Source organism: Leptonychotes weddellii, chromosome 11 (assembly GCF_054177405.1).
Source record: "Leptonychotes weddellii isolate Sample4059 chromosome 11, ASM5417740v2, whole genome shotgun sequence".
NCBI classification, from domain to species: Eukaryota; Metazoa; Chordata; class Mammalia; order Carnivora; family Phocidae; genus Leptonychotes; species Leptonychotes weddellii.
This window is the reverse complement of record NC_138379.1, coordinates 5,703,024-5,725,849: the sequence shown is the minus strand read 5'-3', so window position 1 is coordinate 5,725,849 and position 22,826 is coordinate 5,703,024. Positions and strand designations below refer to the sequence as shown.

At 48.9% G+C, this 22,826-nt stretch overlaps 2 protein-coding genes across 4 annotated transcripts in view; both read left to right on the top strand.

Moving 5' to 3' along the window:
* Nucleotides 1-1,435: 1,435 nt before the first annotated feature.
* SF3B2 (splicing factor 3b subunit 2) lies at nt 1,436-15,647 on the top strand. 3 transcript variants are annotated; one of them, XM_006740174.3, is made up of 22 exons: nt 1,436-1,606; nt 1,786-1,832; nt 2,124-2,201; nt 2,950-3,198; nt 3,417-3,467; nt 4,849-4,966; nt 5,477-5,577; nt 5,901-5,997; nt 6,187-6,278; nt 6,664-6,879; nt 7,033-7,170; nt 7,343-7,423; nt 7,635-7,862; nt 8,915-9,064; nt 9,730-9,819; nt 9,931-10,038; nt 10,802-10,909; nt 11,186-11,328; nt 11,412-11,513; nt 14,697-14,796; nt 14,887-15,072; nt 15,416-15,647. In XM_006740174.3, exons 1-22 carry the CDS (start codon nt 1,474-1,476, stop codon nt 15,485-15,487), a joined length of 2,688 nt encoding a protein of 895 aa, XP_006740237.1. In that variant the 5' UTR covers nt 1,436-1,473; the 3' UTR covers nt 15,488-15,647. The 3 variants fall into 3 exon arrangements, with proteins under 3 accessions (XP_006740237.1, XP_081653870.1, XP_030891309.1); XM_081797744.1 differs by having other exon boundaries at nt 1,439-1,606; nt 1,783-1,832; nt 3,420-3,467; XM_031035449.2 differs by having other exon boundaries at nt 1,439-1,606; nt 1,783-1,832.
* Nucleotides 15,648-17,230: 1,583 nt separating this feature from the next.
* PACS1 (phosphofurin acidic cluster sorting protein 1) overlaps nt 17,231-22,826 on the top strand; it is a 124,892-nt gene continuing 119,296 nt past the window's right edge. Inside the window, exon 1 of the mRNA XM_006740177.2 lies at nt 17,231-17,755. Within this exon, the coding sequence (XP_006740240.1) occupies nt 17,406-17,755 (350 nt within the window). The 5' untranslated portion in view covers nt 17,231-17,405. The remainder of the gene's footprint in view (nt 17,756-22,826) is intronic.

Here is a 22,826-nt window from a genome sequence, read left to right as displayed (position 1 = left end):
GAGCCTGGGATGGTGGTGGTGATGGAAAGAGGAAGGATCCAGTCTTGGGCAGGAGGAAAGAGAATTTCCTAGCTAGGGCTAGATTGTGAGCAACCTTCCTGGCACAGTCCTTTTCTGTTTCTCCTAAACCTGGCACCCCATTGTTTTTTCCCCTGCTCTCAGCTACTTCTCTTTGGGAGGCAGTCAGTGAAATGGAGCATGCTGTAAAAAAGATAGGAAGGGTGTGGGTGTGTGGGGAAAATGAGACTCTACCAGCTCTCTCACACCACACACACACACACACACACACACACACACACACACACGCAGTGAGCCTGTCAGTGAGAGGGCAGGGGGCTGGAATGGGAAGGGGATCTCAGAGCTAGTGGCGGAGGTGGGGAGAGACACGGAATTGACGGGTCAGGATAGGGAGAGGTGGAAGCTGGACAGGCAGGGGGCATCTGCTCATCCCTCCCTCAGGCGCACAGGCGGCTGCTGGTGGTGGTGGTGGGGCAAGGGAGGCAGCGTCGACTCCGCCAGTAGGCTGGTGGGGACGAGGGGAGAAAAAGTCTTGAGCTCATTTTCGAGACTAAAAAAGATGCAAATCCTGTCGCCCGCAAGACCGTTTCGTTTGTTTGTGTGTTTTTTCCCCCATTAATCATTACTGAGCGCCACTTGAACGCCAGGTGCTGCCAGACAGTAAAAAGACCAGGTCTCTGCTCACGTTCTTGGGGAGGAGGTGGGGCAAAGGAGCAAGAAAGACTTTAAACAAATGGTAGATGCTTGTACATGTTATGGGAGCTTCACGGAAGGAAAGGAAAGCGGGAGAAAGCCTAGTAGAGACATTTGAGCCGGCCTGATAGGTGAAAAAGGGGCTTAAGTGTGGCCCTTCCCCCAGGTCGGCAGCTGGAGCTCAGCCCGCTCCTCTGCGGCTCCGATCCTCTTTCAGCCCATTCATCCATGCGTGGGCCGGGGGTGGGCGGGCAGACAATCAGATACTGTTTTATCACAGGCATCGGCTGCAACCTCCCGCTTGGCGCCCGCAACGCGCGGCCGCCGGCGGAATGAGTCCTTCAGGACTCCCTGAGGAACGTAAGCGTCCCGGCCTCTAACGCCTGAGCTGGAAGTCGGGTCGGAAGGCTGGAGATCTGCGCTCCGGCAGGTCAGACGCGGAAAGCACGCCTTTCGGGAGGGACCATCTTTCCCCGCAGCCCCGCCCCCGCTCCCGCTCCCAGTGTTCCCGGTGCTTCAGTCGGGCGCAGTCCTCACGGAGTCGAACCCGCGGAGAACCGGACCTGCGTACTACAACTCCCAGAAGGCCTCGCTGCCAGGCCGCCGGGGGACCCTTGGAGATCCGCAGGGGCTGGGCCTCAATGCGAACGGCCTGTCAATCCTCCAGCGGACGTGGCGTACGGCGCTGCCGGAAGTTCCGGGAAGTGGGCCCCAGGTCTGGCTCGAACTTCCGCGTTGGTCGCGCGCCTTCCTGCGGCTAAGATGGCGGCCGAGCATCCCGAGCCTCCCAAAGGAGAGTTGCAGCTGCCGCCGCCGCCACCTCCTGGGCACTATGGCGCTTGGGCTGCCCAGGAGCTTCAGGCCAAATTGGCAGAGATCGGAGCTCCGATCCAGGGTGAGGAACTCGGGAGGTCAAGAGCCGGGGCAGCGTAGGCCTAAGGGAGAAGCGGAGCCTGGTTACCCCGGAGACCCGGGGGCGGGGGGAGGGGCGGAGGCGGACCACTGGGGCCTGACTTGGTCCCTCTGGCCTGCTCGCCCTGACCTACCCCATTGATCCTGTGCTTTGACCAGCAGGGAGTCGCGAGGAGCTGGTGGAGCGGCTACAGACCTACACCCGCCAGGTGAGTGTTGGTGGCGGGACATCAGGGGAGGCCGAGTGTCTGGAGAAGGCCTTCGTGACCCCTCACCACTCGGTCTTAGTTCTACACAGCAAGCAGGGGTTTGCTGTTTCTGCTGGTTTTTGCCATTACCTGACCAGTTGTAATCGTTTCTATATATGTCGGTTCTCTCCGGTGCCTAGCTCAAGCTCCGGCAGACAGGCACTGGGTAAATTTTGTTGAATGAATGGGAGTGAATGTCGTTTCGTGGAACAGCTCTTCTTGGACTGACCTGGAGTCCTTTCTGTTCTGCAGACGGGCATCGTGCTGAATCGGCCAGTTCTGAGAGGTGAAGATGGGGACAAAGCTGCTCCCCCTCCCATGTCGGCACAGGTAAGGAGGTTGTTCCACTTTATACGATGCTTTCTGTTCAGGGTAGCTCCTCTCACATTCAGTGTATTGGGGTTGCAACTAACAGATTGGACAGGGAGTAATGGCAGCTCTTCAGATCTCCCTTGATCCTGATCCTTATCACCTTACCCAGTGTCTGCTTCTCCAAATTCTACCTGTCATTCAAGGTTCGGCTTAAATGATCTGGAAGCCTGACTTGATTCTCCTTCAGCTGGAAAGAACTCTTTTTGCCTTCCCAGGGCACAGTTTCCATTTTGTTCAGTGAGACATTAAGGCTCATTCCTTGATTTGATTTCATAGCCTTTACATTTAGTGAGTCATTGGGACACACTGGCTCCAGTTTATTTAAGCCTTCTCAACTTTCATGTCCTTTCTGAGCCAGGATTTGAATTTTTCTCTAGGACAATGGCTCTGACCTGGGAACTGTTGACTTCTGTGTGTTGAATGAGGAGTTCCCAGGCGGCCTTTAGAGGTGTCCTCCAATTTCCTGAAATTGTATGCAAAACCTGCATTCATGGTTTTCTGGGGAGAGAGTCGATAGCTTTCCTTGGTTGGTGCCCCAAAGTTAGCATCTTTTTCTATCGGTATTGCTATAGAGTATTCTTTTCTTGCATTCAGGAATTATTTGTCATTTGACTTTTAATTCTAGCACCTGGCTCATAGTAGATCCCCAGCAAATGTCTGCAGTAGGTAAACGTTTCCTAGTTTATGTTCACATTTTTTTCCACAGCTTTCTGGGATTCCCATGCCACCACCACCCATGGGACTCCCCCCTCTGCAGCCTCCTCCACCACCCCCACCACCTCCACCAGGCCTTGGCCTTGGCTTTCCTATGGCAGTTGGGCCCCGCCCACCAAACTTGGGGCCACCACCTCCTCTCCGGGTGGGTGAGCCTGTGGCTCTGTCAGAGGAGGAGCGGCTGAAGCTGGCGCAGCAGCAGGCAGCATTGCTGATGCAGCAAGAGGAGCGTGCCAAGCAGGTAGGGCAGATGGCAGCTTTGGTGTGGGTCTCATCAGGGTCCTAAAGGGGAAGTGGAGCCTCAGAGAGAGCTAGATCCTGGGGCTGAGCCTTCTGGGAGGGTCTGGACCAAAGACTAGAACATAGACCCTCAGCTGGAAGAGGACCCCAGGAAGCAGAGTTGTGACAGCCTGGCCTGAGGGATGGTGGTGCTGATGTGAGCTTGTTTTCTTTTTTAAGCAGGGAGATCATTCACTGAAGGAACATGAGCTCTTGGAGCAGCAGAAGCGGGTAATGTCCCCCAACCTTTGGCCTGATGGTCCAGTCCATTGGCTGTCATTTCTAATGCTTAGTGTCCAAAACAAGATGCACCATGCAAATTTTCTGTGGAGGTTACCTTATCCTTAAGTTCCAGTATCTTCCAAATAATCCCATCTTTTCTGGAGCCCAGGGATTGGTAAACTGCAGACTGTGACCTGATTTTCTATGGCCTGCAAGTTAAGAATGGTTTTTCTATCTTTAGAGGATTGTTAAGAAAATCAGCAAACCAAGAACATACTACAGCCCTTGCAACGGCCCATAAAGTCTAAGATATTTATTGTTTAGCCTATTACAGAAAAAGTTTGGTGATTCCTGTTAGACTCTTGTGATGTTGTTTTAGGTACCTACAAGAGGACCCTGGATTCATTTAGTCAATTGTGTTATATTTAGACTAAACGTGGTAGATGTAGTTAGAGAATGATACAGAAAACATTCAGTCCCAGAGGGGTGTGCTATCAGTTGTTCCCTAGAGCGTTACCGGGAGTATTAGAAAGTAAGCATTAACAGGAATAGATATGAAATTATTTATGAAGTGCTATTTTTGCTTAGATTGTGCTAGATCTTTTTTTTTTTTTCTTTAAAGATTTTATTTATTTATTTGACAGAGAGAGACATAGCGAGAGAGGGAACACAAGCAGGGGGAGTGGGGGAGAGAGAAGCAGGCTGCCCGCTGAGCAGGGAGTCCGACGTGGGGCTCGATCCCAGGATCCTGGGATCATGACCTGAGCCGAAGGCAGACGCTTAACGACTGAGCCACCCAGGCGCCCCTAGATTGTGCTAGATCTTGAGGAGCAGATGTAAGAAAAGAATTCATTGTTCCTTAGAAATTCTTCCCTCTTGGGGAAGAAAACTCTTGTTAAAAAATAGAAGACTGTGGGGCACCTGGGTGGCTCAGTTGGTTAAGCGACTGCCTTTGGCTCAGGTCATGATCCTGGAGTCCCTGGATCGAGTCCCGCATCGGGCTCCCTGCTCGGCAAGGAGCCTGCTTCTCCCTCTAGCCCTACCCCCTCTCATGTACTCTCTCTCTCTCATTCTCGCTCTCTCAAATAAATAAATAAATCTTTAAAAAAAAAAATAGAAGACTGTGTGTAGCTAAATGTTAAATTCTGTGGTAGAAACCAGGAGTTTCCCGGGGGTTTTTTGGTGTTATTTCCAGGGATTTTCTTTTGTGATGAGAGGCCTCCTCCATTTGGATCAGTAGCCTGGAAGGGTGGGGGTGGTGAGGATGTGTGAACTCGAGTGGTACCTGATTGTTCTCCTTGGGCCTATTGGCTAAAAGCCTGCATTTGCCAGAGGCTGCCTGCCCAATGGATTTCCAAGCTGTGTCTTCACTCTCACTTCTCTCTTGTAGGCAGCTGTGCTTCTGGAGCAGGAACGGCAGCAGGAGATTGCCAAGATGGGCACCCCAGTGCCTCGGCCCCCACAAGACATGGGCCAGATTGGTGTTCGTACTCCTCTGGGTCCTCGAGGTAAGACCCTGGAAATGGAAGGGAAGGGAAAAGAATGTGTTTGAAAAATCCTAAATGTAAGTACGTATCCTATAAAGTGCGTGCAGTTCAATGAATTGTCGTAAACTGAACAACTCATAAAACCAGCACCAGGACCAAGAACCAAAATGATACTAATACCTCAAAAGCTCTCCCAGGCTTCCTTCTAGCCAACCCCCTCTCCCTAAGGGTGACTGACCTTTAGCAAGGAAGGTAATTTTTAAAATGCGTGTTTTGGGGCGCCTGGGTGGCTCAGTCGTTGGGCGTCTGCCTTCGGCTCAGGTCGTGATCCCAGGGTCCTGGGATCGAGCCCTGCGTTGGGCTCCCTGCTCTGCGGGAAACCTGCTTCTCCCTCTCCCACTCCCCCTGCTTGTGTTCTCTCTCTCGCTGTGTCTCTCTCTGTCAAATAAATAAAATCTTAAAAAAAATAAATAAATAAAAGTAAAATGCGTGTTTTGTCTCTTCTGACATTGGATTTCTTTCTTCTCACAGTTGCTGCTCCAGTGGGCCCCACTCCCACTGTTTTGCCCATGGGGGCCCCGGTTCCCCGGCCTCGTGGTCCCCCACCACCCCCTGGAGATGAGAATAGAGAGGTGAGATTGGTGATTTCTTTCTAGGGACAGGAGAATGTGGTTTAGGAGGATTTTTAGAGAAGGATTCTGAGAGGAGATAGGACTTCCAGGGGTGGGGGGTGGGGGAGAGCCATATTTAGTTAAGCATATTTAGGTAGGGCAGGAAGTAGGATTTGGGAGACATTTCTGGGGCAGGGTTTTGAGGTTTACTCTGAGGAGTACTGAGGGATGATTGGGTCCAGTTAGTATTGTTATCTGCTATTTACATCACTTGGCTGGCAGTCTTTCTAGTTTAAGAGGTAGGAATCCTAGATCATTTCCTGTGTCTGGGTTGTCTCTGGCAGATGGATGACCCCTCTGTGGGACCCAAGATCCCCCAGGCTTTGGAAAAGATTCTGCAGCTGAAGGAGAGCCGCCAGGAAGAGATGAACTCTCAACAGGGTGAGTGTGTTGTGTCCCGAGGGCTGCAGGGCAGAATCTGGAGAGGCCAAGGCTGAGTCTGCATTCCTCCATCCTTTCCCCCTGAGGAGGCTTTGAGAGAGAAATTGGCCCTTGGTAAAGAGGAGTTACTGTGGGCGAGTGTCAGGGTACTAGTGCGAGGGGACTGATGGCCGCCTTTCTCCTTTGCAGAGGAAGAGGAAATGGAAACAGACACTCGCTCGTCACTGGGCCAGTCAGCTTCAGAGACTGAGGAGGACACCGTGTCTGTATCCAAGAAAGAGGTATGGGATGGAGCTGAGTCTGGAAGGAATGTCTGGAGACCGTATTTGGGCACTGAAGTAACACCAGTGCAAGGTGTTCGATAAATAATAGCTGCTATTTCGTGCTAGTTCCTGTCCTAAGCACCTTACAAATATTTTGTGTTTAATTGTCATAAATCCTTGGAGTTCAGAGTACTGTGTGTGCCTACGTTTTATAGCTGCAAACAGTTAGGTTCTAAGAGGTGCAGGAATTTACTGAGAGGCATACAGCTTGAGAGGAGCAGAACTTTAGAGTCTGACTTCAAGGCCTCTTTCCTCCGTCACTTGGGGAAATTGGATGAGGAGATTAGGGGGCAGGCATGGTGCTTGGATTCTCTGACCCAGTTGGTTTTCCTTCTTTTGCAAGAAAAACCGGAAGCGTCGGAACCGAAAGAAGAAGAAAAAGCCCCAGCGGGTTCGGGGGGCGTCATCTGAGAGCTCTGGGGACCGAGAGAAAGAGTCAGCCCGGTCCCGTGGCTCTGACTCTCCAGCAGCTGACGTTGAAATTGAGTATGTGACTGAAGAACCTGAAATTTATGAACCCAACTTCATCTTCTTCAAGAGGATTTTTGAGGCTTTCAAGGTACAAGGAGCCCCGCATTGGGAAGGGGCAGAGCTGAGCAGGGAAGGGGCGGGGATGGGGAAAGACAGGGTAAGGAGGGCATCTTTTCAGTGCTGGGTTCAGGAACTAAGGAGGGACATAGGGCTTGGGTTTCCACATTGTCTGCCTCCTCAGCTCACTGATGACGTGAAGAAGGAGAAGGAGAAGGAGCCAGAGAAACTTGACAAACTGGAGAACTCTGCGGCCCCCAAGAAGAAGGGCTTTGAGGAGGAGCACAAGGACAGCGATGACGATAGCAGTGATGACGAACAGGTGAGGCCCTCATGCTCCTGGTGGGGAGGTAGGGCCTCGGGACAGATGGCTGAGATGCATCCAGTCAGGGACCATGGTGAACTCCTGCAAAGGAGAATCTCTTTAGGGTGAGCCGGGCAGTATGAGTCACACCTGATAGTCCTGCTCAAAAGAAATGATGGTTTTGTTCTAGGAAAAGAAGCCAGAAGCCCCCAAGTTGTCCAAGAAAAAGTTGCGCCGAATGAATCGCTTCACTGTGGCTGAGCTCAAGCAGGTGAGACCCCAGCTGATCTAGCAGATCGAGAGCGTGGCTGGGAGACCGCATGAGAAGCTCGTAAAAATGCATAGGGGTTTTGTTTTGGGGTGGGGAGGAGGGCTTTGAAGGAGGCCTGGGTGACTTAGGCGTGTGTCCTCTGAGGACGAGAAAGAGAGAGTCAGACCTGAGAGGTTAGGGCTTTCTAGTGGCACGTTGCTGTGTTTTCCAGCTTGTGGCTCGGCCTGACGTTGTGGAGATGCACGATGTCACCGCACAGGACCCCAAGCTCTTGGTTCACCTCAAGGCCACGCGGAATTCTGTGCCTGTACCACGCCACTGGTGTTTTAAGCGCAAGTACCTACAGGGCAAACGAGGCATTGAGAAGCCCCCCTTTGAGCTGCCAGACTTCATCAAACGCACAGGCATCCAGGAGATGCGGGAGGCCCTGCAGGAGAAGGTAAGGGACTGGCCAGCGTTCAGATCGGCCCCGCAGATCCACATCTTTAATAGCCTATTTCAAAATCGTGAATGTGGTTCCCAAAGTCTACCTACTTGTTAACTGTCTAATTATCTGTTCTCCAGAAATCAGCACTGCATATGACAGAGGGCGGGAAGGGTGGGAGGAAAAGACATCAGCTTGTGAAAGGCAGACCTGGCCTTGATATTCAGAGGTAGCTCTCCTGCCCCATGCTGAGACTTCTGATTCCGCGTGGCTCCTCCGTTTCCCCCCTTGTCTCCTCATTCCTCCTCTGCCTGCATCTAGCGGGCTCTTTGATCTGCGCATGGTGACTCCTTTTCCTGCAGGTGGCTTTTGGCTGTGTCTGCAGTTCCCTGTTCTCAGTGTGAGCCTGATGCACTTTGTGGCTAGAGATTCATGGTGGTTGTGTAACTTCTTAGATTTAAATTTTTAAGTTAAATGCTTTGATTAGATAGTATTTGTACTGCAAAAAATTTGGGAGGTGCAAAAGTACATGATGAAAACTGCCTACCAGTTAAGACTCCAGTCACCTAGTTCTGTCCAGAGGCAGCTAATGAGGTCAGTCTGTTGATCAGATGGCTTGAAAAATATTTTATCAGTGTATAGCTGAAGATGATTTAACATGACACATCTATTTTGTTCAACATGGGTTGTGTAATTTTGAGGGGTTTGAGCAGGAATGATTTTGGTAACTTCTGGAATGAGATACATGAGGTTTCCCTCTCTTTCTTTCTTTCTTTCTTTTTTAAAAATTTTATTTATTTGAGAGAGAGAAAGCAAGAGACAGAGCACAGGTGGAGGGGGATGGGCGGAGGGGGAGGAAGAAGCAGACTCCCTGCTGAGCAGGGAGCCCGATGTGGGGCTCCATCCCAGGACCCAGGGATCATGACCTGGGCCTAAGGCAGGTGCTTAGCTGACTGAGCCACCCAGGCGCCCCTCCCTTTATTTCTTTTGGGAGCGGGGAGCCAGATCTATGAAGAGCCAAACTTGGTGAATACCTTTTATGACCTGTCTTCTGGAATTCCCCACAGGAAGAACAGAAGACCATGAAGTCCAAAATGCGAGAGAAGGTTCGGCCCAAGATGGGGAAGATTGACATTGACTACCAGAAACTGCACGATGCTTTCTTCAAGTGGCAGACCAAGCCAAAGCTGACCATCCACGGGGACCTGTACTATGAGGTTCGGGTGTGGGGACTTGGGAGAGAAGACTGGGCCTTCGGTCATGGCTGTGTAACTCTTGGTTGGAAAGGCTTTCCAAGTTGGTACAGTGGCTCCTTTCCTCAGCCTTATAGGATTGTTCCTTAACTCCCCTTGGATGGAGTGGAATTTGAAATCTTAAAATGAGGTAGTTTTTTTTGGAGGAGAGGTTTAGTCCATGTTTTTAAAGTGACGACTGGATAAGGGGCAGAGGCGCCAAGTGGTAGATGCTTTTAGGAAAATAGTATTGAGGGTGGGAGAAAAGTTTTTTTTTTTCCTGATCCTTGAAATAGCAGTCACCATGATATTAGGGAATTTTTGAGGTGGAAGGATCTTGGAGATCATCCTGTCAAGTGCCCTCATTTTACAGATGAGAAGGCAGGTCCTAAATCAGGCCATATTCTTCTAGTGGGTTAATGTTAGCACTGGGAGTCTTGCTTCTCCCCTCCTTCGTGGCCTTTATTCCTTTTCCTACTCTAGCCAGGGAAAGGAGTGATGAGAATCAACAGGCACTAGGGCAGCTCTCAGTGGGATTTTGTATCTGGTGTGGATTGGGACTTCTCATCTTTGTTCCCCTATTCTCTTGCCATTGAATTCCCAGTGTGTGTCTGGCATTCATAATACAGTGTGCTCTGTTTTTTTCTCAGGGGAAAGAGTTTGAGACACGACTGAAGGAGAAGAAGCCAGGAGATCTGTCTGATGAGCTAAGGATTTCCCTTGGGATGCCAGTAGGACCAGTGAGTGCCAGTTACCTGACTGGGGAAGCCAAGAAGAGAGTGGGAATTGGGGCAGAAGGGAGACAAAGGACAGGGTTGGGCAGATGGTATCCTGTTCTCTTTTTCCTGCAGAATGCTCACAAGGTCCCTCCCCCGTGGCTGATTGCCATGCAGCGATATGGACCACCCCCGTCGTACCCCAACCTGAAAATTCCTGGGCTGAACTCGCCCATCCCCGAGGTGAACACTGGCCTTTCATTCTTATCTGCCTCTGCTTTTTAACTAGAGGATGGGTTTTTTTTCGTTTTGTTTTTTTGTTGTTGTTCTTCTCTCATGCCACCCACCATGTCTCTCTTTAAAAAAAAAAAAAAAAAGTAGTTTTTGTGTGCTAAAAAACCTGACATGCTCACCATAAAACAGTCAATGAGAATTGACAGTTTACAAAGGTGAAAAAAAAATCACCTGTTATTTCACCACTCAGAAATAACCAGATTTAAAATTTGGTGAATGTGTTTCCAGACATTCTGATATATACATGGCTGGACAGATAGAAATAATTTTATCTCAAGAATGGCATTATGCTTTTATTTTTAAATATGGAGCATTGATTTAAAAAAATTTTAATGGCTAGCAAAGTCATTAAAGTGAAAAAGAAGTAATTGTTAAACTTCAGGTAAAAATTTCTGTCCCTTTAAAGAAATAGATCTTAAAAGCTTCCCAAAGTTAGGAAAAATCAGTAAGAAGCATCCTGTTTTTAAAAGTACCTGATTTATTTTCAGACATAATGCACCCTACCAGGAAGGCTGAGGTTTATCAGTTGACTCTCTGCCTCCCATCTCCCCATCCTATTGCCTCTGGATTTCTGTTGCTACTACTTTTGCTTTGTAATACATTTAATTCTTCTCTGAAATCATAATTTCCAGAGTTACCAAGCATTAATTCTGTACTTTGTAGTGTTTCTGGAGCTTAGTAGTGGAACTGACTTGCATTTGGTCTCTTGCAGAGCTGTTCCTTTGGGTACCATGCTGGTGGCTGGGGCAAACCCCCAGTAGATGAGACTGGGAAACCACTCTATGGGGATGTGTTTGGAACCAATGCTGCTGAATTTCAGGTATAGGCCATGGCTGTCTTACTTCAGGTCATGAAGTGTAGAGGTTGTTGGTTTATAGATTCATTATCAGGGAGCTGGGTGTTCGGAAGTTTCAAAGTCTGAAAAAGGGCATGCACTTTCCTGAGATGTGACTGATGCAAGTTCCCCCTAGAATATGAGCTCTCTGTAGGCAGAGATTATTGTCTGTTTACTTTTATATCCCTTCAGTTTGCAACAACTTGACACATTATAAGTATATAGAAAACATTTGCTGAATGAACGAATGATCTCTTTCAGACCAAGACTGAGGAAGAAGAGATTGATAGGACCCCTTGGGGGGAGCTGGAGCCATCTGATGAAGAGTCTTCAGAAGAAGAGGAAGAGGAGGAAAGTGATGAGGACAAACCAGATGAGACAGGCTTTATTACCCCTGCAGACAGGTGGGGAGAGCAGAGTCTGCCTCTGAAGTGGTCTGTCACTGGGGGCCTTCTCTTTACTCCAGAGCTTGTTTCTCTCTTCGAAGTGGCCTCATCACTCCTGGAGGGTTCTCGTCAGTGCCGGCTGGAATGGAGACCCCTGAACTCATTGAGCTGAGGAAGAAGAAGATCGAGGAAGCGATGGACGGGTGAGAGAACCAGGCAGGGCTGAGAGAGAAGGTCTTTCTCTTCCCTTCAGCCTCTGGGTCGGCCAGCTGACTCATTACCCCCTTCCCCCACCTTGTGAACCAGTTACGGAACAGCAGCTCTGTGCCAGGCACTGCGGTAAGCAGCTCATCAGAGAACAAGCTGATTTCAGATAGGGGTAGGATGGTGAAGCAAAGTCAACTAGGTAATGGGATGTGGAGGGATTTGAGTGGTGGGCAGGTCTTTGGGAAGGTCTCACTGAGCTATCTGAGCCGAGAGCTGAATGTTAGGAAAGATCTAACCACAGGGTGATCCAGCGCAGAAGGAGCTGTAAGTGCCTAAGACGGGCATGGGTTTCTCATAGTCTTGCAATGGAAACTCTCTTATTAGGTATGTAAATGTATGGTATTGTTAAGTCTTCTTGATGAATTGACCCCTTTTTCCTGAGGTGATCTTCTCTTTGCCCATTCTGTTCTTTGTTCCATTTTGCCATTTGCCTACATTTTAGATTAATTGAACATTCTTTTTTATGACTCCATTTTATTTCCTTTGTTGACTTATTAACTGTAAAGCTCTGTTTTGTTATTTTTAGTGGTTGCTGTAGGGTTTATAGTATCCATCTTTATCACAATCTACCTTCAGGTGATAATGCCACTTCTGGGGAGTAGTGAGCACCTAACAGCAGTATACTTCCATTTCTCTCTTCCCAACCTTTGCACTGTTGTCATGCTTTTTACTTTGACATGTTGTAAATCCTACACATGTGGTTATTTTTGTTTAAATGGTCAGTTGTCCTTTTTTTTTTTTTATCTTTTAGAGAGATTTGAATAATTAGTCCTATATTAACTCATCTAATTACCATTCTCAGTGTTCTTTAATTTCTTCGTGTACATCCAGGTTTCCATCTGGTAGCATTTTCCTTCCACCGGAAAGGCATCCTTCAGCATTTCTTGTTGTGGGTCTGCTGGTCATGAATTTTTTCAGTGTTGGCAGTCTAAAAACTACTTCATTTGTCCTTTTGAAAGATTTATTTTATTTTAATTTTTTTGGTTTGTTTTATTTAAATGTCCTTTTGAAAGATTTTTGATTTTGGTCAGGAACAGGATCCTAGGTTGACAGTAGTTTTTTACTTTTAGTACTTTATTTTGGGGTGGGGGGGGCAGAGGAAGAGGGAGAGAGAGAATCCCAAGCAGGCTCCATGCCCAGCATGGAGCGCAACATGGGGCTTGATCTCACAACCCTGAGATCATGATCTGAGCCGAAATCAAGAGACAGACACTTAACCGACTGAGCCACCCAGGTGCCCCTCTCCAAATACATTTCTTTTCCCTTTGCTTTCTCTTCTCCTTTGGCAACTCCAATTATATATGTATTAGATCTCTTGAAGCTGCCCTCCTGCTCACTGATGCTCTGTTCATTTTGAAAATATCTTTTTTTCTTTTCCTTTTAAAGATTCATTTATTTGAGAGAGAGAGCACGAGCGGGAGCGGGAGGGGCAGAGGGACACAGAGAGAGAATCCCAAGCAGACTCCACGCTGAGCATAGATCTTAATTCGGGGCTTGATCTCATAACCCTGAGGTCACGACCTGAGCCGAAACCAAGAGTTGGACACTTAACGGACTGTGCCACCCAAGCACCCCACATGCTTGTTAATTTTTGATTGAAAGCCAGACTTTGTAAAATTCACCTTGTTGGGTGCAGGGTTCTTTTGTACTCCTATAAATCTTGTTCAGGTTTGTTTAGGCACACAGTTAAGGTACTTGGAAACAGTTTGATTCTCTCAGGTCTTGCTTTTCAGGTTCCTGAGGCAGGACTGAAGTGGTGTGCAGTCCCCTCTCCTACTAGGCACAGGACGTTCTGTATACTCTACCCAGTACCCTGTTAATCAGGATTTTTAATCAGGCTAGTGAGTTAGGCACTATTCCCAGGCCCATGTGGGCAGCAGGCATTGTTACCACTAGTCTTTTTGGGTGCTTCTTTCCCCGGCTCTGGTACTTTACTCACCTGAGTACTGAGGAGGACCCTCTGTAGGTCTCCTGAGTTCTCAAGTCTCTGTGCTGCTGTCTCTTCTCTAGGACTCTGCCTTGTGATCTCTAGCTGCCTTGGTCTCTCTGGTCTTTCAGCTTCATCCCTTCAACTCCGTCGACTAGAGTCCTCTGGGCTCTACCTGGGTTCCCTCTCCTTGTTCTGTGGCCTGCAGACTTTCTCAATGCAGGCGGCAGGGTAACTGAAGGACACGCCTCATTTGTTTCCTGTCTCACGAGTTACTCTCCTTTGTTACCCCCTGTCCAGTGACTGGAAGATCTTTGTTTCATGTGTTTTGCCCATTTTTTTTTGGTTGTTTCAGGTGGGAGGCTAAATCTGGTCCCTGTTACTCCTTCTGCAGAAGTCTCAAGCTTTGCATATTCAAGGAAGAAAAGGAGGAAGGGTCATGTGGTTGGAGTATAGTGAACAGGGATTAAGTAAGGGACCAGATTGTGAACCCTTTAGATCATGTAGGGAGGTTGGGTTTATTCAAATAATCAGAAGCCTCAGGATTTTGAGCAAAGGAATGACAGGATCTGAACTGTTTTAAGGTGTTAACTCTGGCCGCTATGTGAGAATAGATTGTTACCTCTTCCAGCGGGAGAGGTGGGGAGAGGTCTGGGTTGGTATTGGTAGATTTGCTCTTGTGTTTTGAGTGGAATCATTGAAATTCATGGCGAGACTGGCTCAGATGGTTCTTGTGCCGTAAGAAGTACTGGAAGTTTGAGTTCTCTATGTTAGGACTCCAGGTACAACTTTGGGCAGGAGCTGTTGTCGTCTCTTTTCTCCTGCCATCTTCTCTGTACCAGAGTTCTTTTGGAAACTTTTCAGCCTGACCCTTAGCCCTTCTTCACATGTGGGAATCTTAGTTTCTGATCTCCTAAACCTGGTTCAGGGGATCCTTTAACTCAGTCCCTGTATTCTTTCCAGGCTGTATTTCCTGGAATCAGCACTGCTCCACCCCCCTCTCCACTGACCCAGTCCTTTCCTCTCATGGGTCTTTACGACCCGCGGAGGCAGCCTAGGCATCATTTTTCCTTTGGGTGTCTTAGAATTCCTCTGGGAGCTGGGTGGAGGTGCTGCTGTGTTCTCTTTGCTTCCCCTTCTGGAGACCCTTATGTCCCTTCCTTTTTGGGCCTGACTGCATTGTCCTTTGCAGAAGTGAGACACCTCAGCTGTTCACTGTGTTACCAGAGAAGAGAACGGCCACTGTTGGGGGAGCCATGATGGGATCAACCCACATCTATGACATGTCCACAGTGAGCACTCTTTTGGGGGCTGGGAAAGGGGGCAGAAACGAAGTCTTCCAAGCCTCTCTGTAGATGACAAGACTCTGATCCCTTTTCCAGGTGATGAGCAGGAAGGGCCCGGCTCCCGAGCTACAAGGTGTGGAAGTGGCCCTGGCACCTGAAGAGTTGGAGCTGGATCCCATGGCCATGACCCAGAAGTATGAGGAGCATGTGCGGGAGCAGCAGGCACAGGTGGAGAAGGAAGACTTTAGTGACATGGTGGCCGAGCATGCTGCCAAACAGAAGGTAGGAGGTCACAGGGGAACCCAGCTGGGTGTGAGCCAGGGACTAGGTACCAGGGACTCCATTTTCAGTGGCGTGGTGTCCTCTAATATGAGAATGAGGGTGCACTCAGTGTCTGCTGCCCTGAGCTTCCCTGGTGCTGGAAACCTTAGAAATCCTCCGGTGGGCTGCCCTCTTTAAGGATGATGAAACTAAGGCACAGGGAGGGGAACTGATCCAAGTCTGAGAATCCAGTTTTAGCACTTTCTCCACAGATCCATGTGGCTGAGTCAGGCTGCCCACCCTTGTCTTGGGGATCAGTGGGTTGTTTCACCTGTTGTAACCTGTTTCTCTTTCTCTCCTCTAGCAAAAGAAACGGAAAGCTCAGCCCCAGGACAGCCGCGGGGGCAGCAAGAAATATAAAGAGTTCAAATTTTAGGTCCCCCTCACACATCTGGCCCTCCTTTAGGCCCTTTGTCTGGATGCTTGGGCTTCACACATGGTCCCCAAGAGCCAGCTCTCCCACAATTCCCAAGGGCTCGTCATTTCATGTTCTTATTTTAGACCTGTTTTGTAAATAAAGCTGTTTCCCAAGGAAAGAGATGCATATGTAACCCTTCTGATCCTCCTTCATCTTTTAATCCCCTCGTGCAAAAGGACTAAAACAGGCTTTTTCTGCAACTTCAGGGCTGCCTCAGTGACCAGGGGCATGCGCCTGGATCAGATGTTGCAGTTGAAACTGGTGATAAATTCAAAGCCAGGCTGAAATTGTGTCTTACCACTGCCTGCTTTTGTAAGAGGGCTCTCCGGGAAGTACCTCTAGGTCTGGTTTGACCTTACTACTTTGTCCTTGGGGACTAAAAATAGCCAGCTTAGCACCCTGGCTGGGCTGAGGAAGTGCAGTGGGCTTGGGAAGTAGGCCAGGTCAGGCCTTCTTAATAGACCTGTGGCCAAAGGAGTCCCAAGTCCATACCTAGGAGAGAACACAACTCAAAATCTTGATTGTCCTGAGTCCGTGTGAACTCTTGAGTGGTTTCAGTCACCCAGTCTCTAGATGTGGGTGGGTGGGCGGGTGGGGGGCTTGCTTTCTCCAGGTTCTAGTCCTCTGGTCCCAAGAAGTCTTCCCAACAGGCTAGACAAGTTTGGACTTTAGGGGCCCAACAGGTATTTGCTGGGTGCTGAGGAGAGAAGTCATTCTGCTGTTGTACTACTGGTATTGCTTTGCCCAAAGTGCACCAACCAAGGTGCCCATGTCAGGAGACTTGAAGATGGTTTTGGAGATGATGGATGGCTGGGGGGGCGGGGCGGAGGGAGGGGGTGTGTAGTGTGGGAGAACCCATGTTGGACGTGGCAGTTGATTGAGCTAAGTCTTGGGAGGAGTAGAATGTTAGAGATTAAGTAAACGGTGAAAGCAGAGAAAATATTACAGGTGGAAGAAATTGAGAGCAGGGATGAAGGGGCTTGAACTCTAGAATCCTTCCTTGGGGGAGGGGAGCAGTAAGACAGAAAAGGAGGAAGGGTGGCTCCTAATGGTCCGGGGCTTAGCATTATATTTCTTTCACCCTTGCCAGGCAGGGCCTTCTGGACTCTAGGTCTCAGAGCCCACGCGCCTATGGTGGAGAGAAGCAGAGACGGGAACTTCACAGCCCACAGGCGCGCGGGCCGACCACTGGGTCGCCACGGTTCCCTTTGTAGGTCGTGAAGAAACCCCGGGGCGCAGAGCGGGGGTGGGGTGGGGGGGGCGGCTAGGTAGGCTGGCGCGACGTGGGCTTTGCCGGGCTCTGGGGAATCCGAGGGCCCCGAAGCGCGCTCCCGCGGCAGCCCCCTCCTGGCCGGGGCCGCGCCCCGGAAAAGCGGAGTTTCCGCTGGCCTAGCTGTTGCTGCCGAGAGGACGGCGGGGGAGGGGAGGACCGGGCCGGCTGGCTGCCGCCCGCGCCGCGGATTTAAGAGTAGTGTCCGGCCGGGTTCGGGAACGAGGGAAGCGCGGGGACCTAGGGAGCAAGGGGAGCGAGGGGAGCGCGCCCACAGGCTCGCCAGGGACGCGAGCGCGAGCCCGGGCCCCGCCCCTCGGTGCTGGGTGGGGCCGGCGCCAGCCAGAGCTCCCCGCCCCCCACGGACACGCCCACCCAGTGTCTCGGCGGCGCGAGCCGCGACAGGCAGCGGCGGGCGAGCGCGAGGACCGCGCGCCGAGAGGCCCCGCGCGTGCGTGCAGCCTCTCGCTCGCTCGCTCGCGCGCTCGGGCGGGCGGGCTGAGGAGACGAGTAGATCCCTCGCCGCCGCCGTGGGAGAAGCCTGGGCGTCCTCTCGGCGCCGCCCGGGTCCCCGTAACCCCCGCGCCCCCCACCCCCGGCCGGGCCATGGCTGAACGCGGAGGGGCGGGTGGTGGTCCTGGAGGCGCCGGGGGCGGCAGCGGCCAGCGGGGCTCTGGGGTCGCCCAGTCCCCGCAACAGCAGCAGCCGCCGCAGCAGCCGCCGCCTCAGCAGCCGACGCCCCCCAAGCTGGCCCAGGCCACCTCGTCGTCCTCGTCCACCTCGGCGGCGGCCGCCTCCTCCTCGTCCTCGTCCACCTCCACCTCCATGGCCGTCGCGGTGGCCTCCGGCTCCGCGCCTCCCGCCGGCCCGGGGCCAGGCCGCACCCCCGCCCCGGTGCAGATGAACCTGTACGCCACCTGGGAGGTGGACCGGAGCTCGTCCAGCTGCGTGCCCAGGTGAGCGGCGGGCGGGGGGCACCGGGCCCTCGGGGCCGCAGGGCCGGGTCTGTGACAGGCCCCCCCGCCTTTTCATTCTTCCCCGTCCCAGCGCCCAAGGGAGCGCCCCCTCCCTGGATTCCCCCTGGCTGCCCCGCCTGGCTCCTGCCTGGCTCCTGCCAGGCCTCCCAGGACTCCTCCTGCGGGGACCCCGCCCTCTCCTGGCAGCCCCACCTTCTGCCTCGGCCCGAGACCACCCTTTTCCTCTCCCCGATTGGGGCCTTCTGGACTCTAAGCCCGGGGCCTTCTCTCTTCGATCTGACCGAATCCGGCCTTCCTGGCGGTCAGTTTCCCTGCGAATGTCACAGACTCTTTTCCTTGCCTCGTTGGCGCCCGTGGGCTGTACATATGTTACATAGATGTGGTATAGATGTCTTTTGATATTATTATTTCCCAATATACTCAGCGTGTGCCAAACTCCGTTGTCACCTTCTGCCAGGTAAAGCCCATAGAGTAACCCTTGAGGCTTCTAGTCTTCAGTACGCACACGTTCATTTGGGCTTCAGATTACACACATTCTGTCCTGGCCTCTGTGCTCTTGTAAAAGTCCTATTTAATGTGTCTTTAAGTGTATTTTTCATCCCCTCCTCCCTCCCCAGTAGCTAGTCACAAATTCTTCCAGCCCTGGAAGGCTACATAAAATTACTGCCTTTTTCCTTAAATTCAGTCCATTCCTCTGTCTGTTGGAACCATCTGGGGACTTTCCTTTCATTGGTTAAAATATGCCTGAGTTTGTGATGTTTTCTCTTTCTGTATTGGCAAAGCAGTGTTTCTCCAACTCTTTGGGGACAGTGTGCAGTGTCTTACAGTTTACCCCATGAACAGACACTGGAGCTGGTTTCACCTAGTAAGCCCAGAAAAGTGCCTGGAGGTGATCTTTTTGTCACCTCTAAACTGAGCCGATTCTGTTGCCTTGGAGTTTTGGACTTGCTCCTTATTGTGTTAGCCCAGCCTTGGGTAGATGGATGTGTAAGTGGGGGTTAGGAAGTATTGTCTGGTACCAGCCTCAACTCTATTTATCTCCCCCTCCCTTTATTTTGAGTCGTTTCTTGCATACAAAATTATACACATACACACACACACACATATCTCCTAGATAGGGTATTTTACAAACTGATGAAAAGTACATTTCTATACATGACTCAGCTTAAGAAATAGAGCATTATAAATTATGTTGAAGCCCTCAGGATGCCCTTCCTGACCATATCCCCTACTTCCCCCCACAAAGGTAAACACTATCCTGAATTGTGTGTTTATTATTTCCCTTGTCTTTTAAAAGTTCTATTGCATGCATGCATCGCTAAACAGTATTTTTTAGTTTTGAGTGTTTTTGAAATTTATGTAAGTGCCGTCACACTGTATGTGTTCTGTGAATTAATTCAGTTGTGTTAGTGTGTTTTAACTGAGCATTAAGCTTGTGAGACTCGTCAGTGGGGTATAGTGGCTCTAGTTTAAATATTTTCACTAACGGATAGAATTTCATTGTATGAATATATCATAATTCTCCTTTTGGTGAACATTTGGGTTGTTTCTTGTTTGTTAACAGGAACAGTAATGCTTTAAATATTTTTGTCCAGGACTCCTGGTGTTCCTTGCAAAAATTTCTTTTGGTTGGCTTTATATGTTTGGGTGGAATTGCTGTTTGCAGAGTATACATCTGAAACATTTTTTAGATAATGCTTAATTGTCTTCCATTCATGCCCCCCCCCCCCCCTTGCTCTTCATGTCTTTTGTGTTTCAGCATTCACTTCACTGACTTACACTTTCTTTTTTCTTTGTCTTTCCTTCAGGGTAATCAGAAGTCAGATTAGTTTAGTTTGCTTTGGCCAGTGCCCTAGCACAACACCAAACTCAAGTGGGAGTTTAGTGTGTAATGGTCCTTAATGGGCTTCTCTCTTTCTAGGTAGGTCCATCTATAGTCAAAGTATTTTAATCTCCCTCTTTCAAACATAAAAGCACTGTACCCCTTCCTACATTGGTCCAGTGTTAGTCCATTCTTCCTTCATATCTGTCGCTATGTTTGACTGGTGACATTTGGACAACTGCCTTTTTAGCTTGTTAGATCGAAAAGGCATTGAGCCAACTGGGAAGAAGCTGCTGTGCAACAGAGGGAGATAAATAAAATCACTGATTGCTGTTGATTCTTTTTTTTTTTTTTTTGTCTGTGCCTGTTGGTCACTGAAAAGTCCATGTAATAAATTATTAGCCCAAGAAACAGCCTACCATCCTGAGTAAATGGGTAATTATTATGCTAACTTGGTGTGAGAGGCTTAGGTTGGCTTGTTGTTTTCACCTGCTGGGAGCATGCAGTTATGTCATGTCTACTAACCAGTCCTTGAGATTGTCAGCTGTCCTGCTCTGACTTTGTTTTTCAGCTATCACCCTTGTGCCTCCTAGCTCCTTGTGGAACACTTGTGCTCTTTGGAGCATGCTGTTTTATCTGCAGGATGGAAAACAACACCCTGTGGGGAGAAAATGTCCTGCTATTGGCCCTTCCAATTACTAGAGTCATCTGGTTAATTTGAGGTCTCCTTGTTTACTTGTTCATGTTGTTTAGAATGTATTGGCAATGTGCACCCTGTATGCAGCAGTCTGTATATAGCCTAGGATTAACATTCTTGTCTCATGTAACTTAAATGAGACACAGGCATGTAACATATGTGCACTTAAAAATGTATACATGATAGTGGATTTAAGGCTTTATATATATATATATATAAACTTTTTATGGTTGAAGAGAATACCTATAGTTGGCTTTAAAATAACTAAATTGTTTTATTCATTGACATTTTTACCAGCATTTTTTTTTTTTAAAGATTTTATTTATTTATTTGACAGACACAGCGAGAAAGGAGTACAAGCAGGGGGAGTGGGAGAGGGAGAAGCAGGCTTCCCGCGGAGCAGGGAGCCCGATGCGGGGCTCGATCCCAGGACCCTGGGATCATGACCTGAGCCGAAGGCAGATGCTTAACGACTGAGCCACCCAGACGCCCCTTTACTAGCATTTTTTTAAGTTAAAAGATTAATACATGTCCGTGATTAGAAATTCAAGCAGTACCGAAAGATGGAAATTTAAAAGGAAAAAGCCCCCAGTCTTGTCTCTGTTTTCACTCTCCCAAGGTGATCACTGGGAAATACAGTTGGCTTTTAAGATTCTGTTACAAGCAGGTAGGTCTATTATAGTTCATGAAATTCACAGCTTTAGAAGTTGACATTGTTTTCTCTCCTTACCAAGTAGTGCTTCCTCTACTATGGCCCATGTATTGGCTAGTGGTGTGGTGACATTATAGGCAGGTGGCATGTTGCTTGATGTTAAGGGAAGAGTTTTAGAGTTTCATCGTTGATCCCTTCTCTTTGGTCCTTGTATGGTGAAGTTTTTTTCCCTGATGTTCTTTTCTCTTTTTGAGTTTCTTCAGTAGGGGAGGCAGAAAAATTATTAAATTTCACGGGTATAGGGGCGCCTGGGTGGCTCAGTTGGTTAAGCGGCTGCCTTCGGCTCAGGTCATGATCCCAGGGTCCTGGGATCAAGCCCCGCATTGGGCTCTCTGCTCAGCAGGAAGCCTGCTTCTCCCTCTCCCACTCCTCCTGCTTGTGTTCCCTCTCTCGCTCTCTGTCAAATAAATAAATAAAATCTTTTAAAAAAATAAATAAATTTCAGGGGTGTACAACATTTCCTCAGTGGCATAAAACCAATTATTTGGAGATAAAATGTGCTCTGTTATATTACTTACAAACTGTATCACCTTTGTCTTTTGAGTACAAAGCACATTTGCATATCCTTATCTGTATATGCACTTAGGGAAGGAGTTCAGGAGTTATCAGTTGCATTTCTCCTTAGACCACATTTTTTTTTTAATTGGGTACTGAAGTTAAGCCTTATTGGATACAACTGTTAGAACCAAAGGAGGTGGCCATGGCTAAGTTGACATGACTAGTCTGCAGTAGAAGTGTTACTTTCATCAAGACACTTAGGAACAGTTGCCCCTCTAACCACAAAAGCACTAGGCAAGCCAGGATATATTATTCTTATATTCTTACTGTATGCCAAAGCAAACTCTTCCACACCTTAATTTTTTTATCCATTGATTGGGAATACTTTTACTTGCCATTCATTCTAAAATGTGGGTGAAATAAATACAAAATAGGACCTATAGGTCTGTAAGAGAAAGTACTTCTTAAATGATAGATATGAAGTAAATGAAATTGATCAAATAAGAGAGACCTGGTAAAATTTTTATTATTTCCCTAGCATTAAAAGTCTTAAAAGCATATTCGTATCTTAGAAGATTTGAGTTTCACGTTGTGAGTGTTGTAATAGAATATCCTCTCTATCAGGGTAATATTATCCATTGTCCCTGTGGAAGCTCAGATTCCTTAAGTCAGAAAGAGAATGACTTTCACAGAGTCCGTTTTACATGTATTGATTTACAGATCTTTTGGGCACAGTAGTGGTTATGTGATTTCTTTTTAAATTAGTTTTCCAATTTCTTAGCTGAGCCAGTAAGCTGCTACTGTTACTGTGCGTGTTTGCCTCAGTGTGCATGAGGGAGGTACAAGTAAGAATATGGGCTGTGTCTTTTCACTGCTTCAAGCCAGGAAGCTTGTCCTGTTTTGGCCTGGACTTGAAGGTTTAGTGCATCCTCTGAAATTTGGAGTTGGCTTGGCTTGCATCTGTGGCATCACATTCTGGGAGTACTTTAGGTGTCCAAGGTGGCTGTAGGAATGCTCATAAGAGTTGGTCTTTTTCCAGTGTGGGTTCAGAGTGGTATTAGAGCTCTTGAGAAAAGAGAGTTTGAAGTTGGTCTTACAATGTCTTTCAGAGGCCCCTTGGGCTGGATTGAGTGAGGTGGTTTGGTTTTAGATTGGCAAGCACGGACAGAATCCTCCCTTCTCTAGGCCTCGTTGGAAGAATAACCAGCATAACTTCTGATGGTTTTAGAGAATCAAGATGTTTATGCCTAGACACCAACTCTAGAGTATTTTCCTCTTCCTGCCATTCACAGGGCAGTTGTCTGGTTAGAAAGCCTGCTGG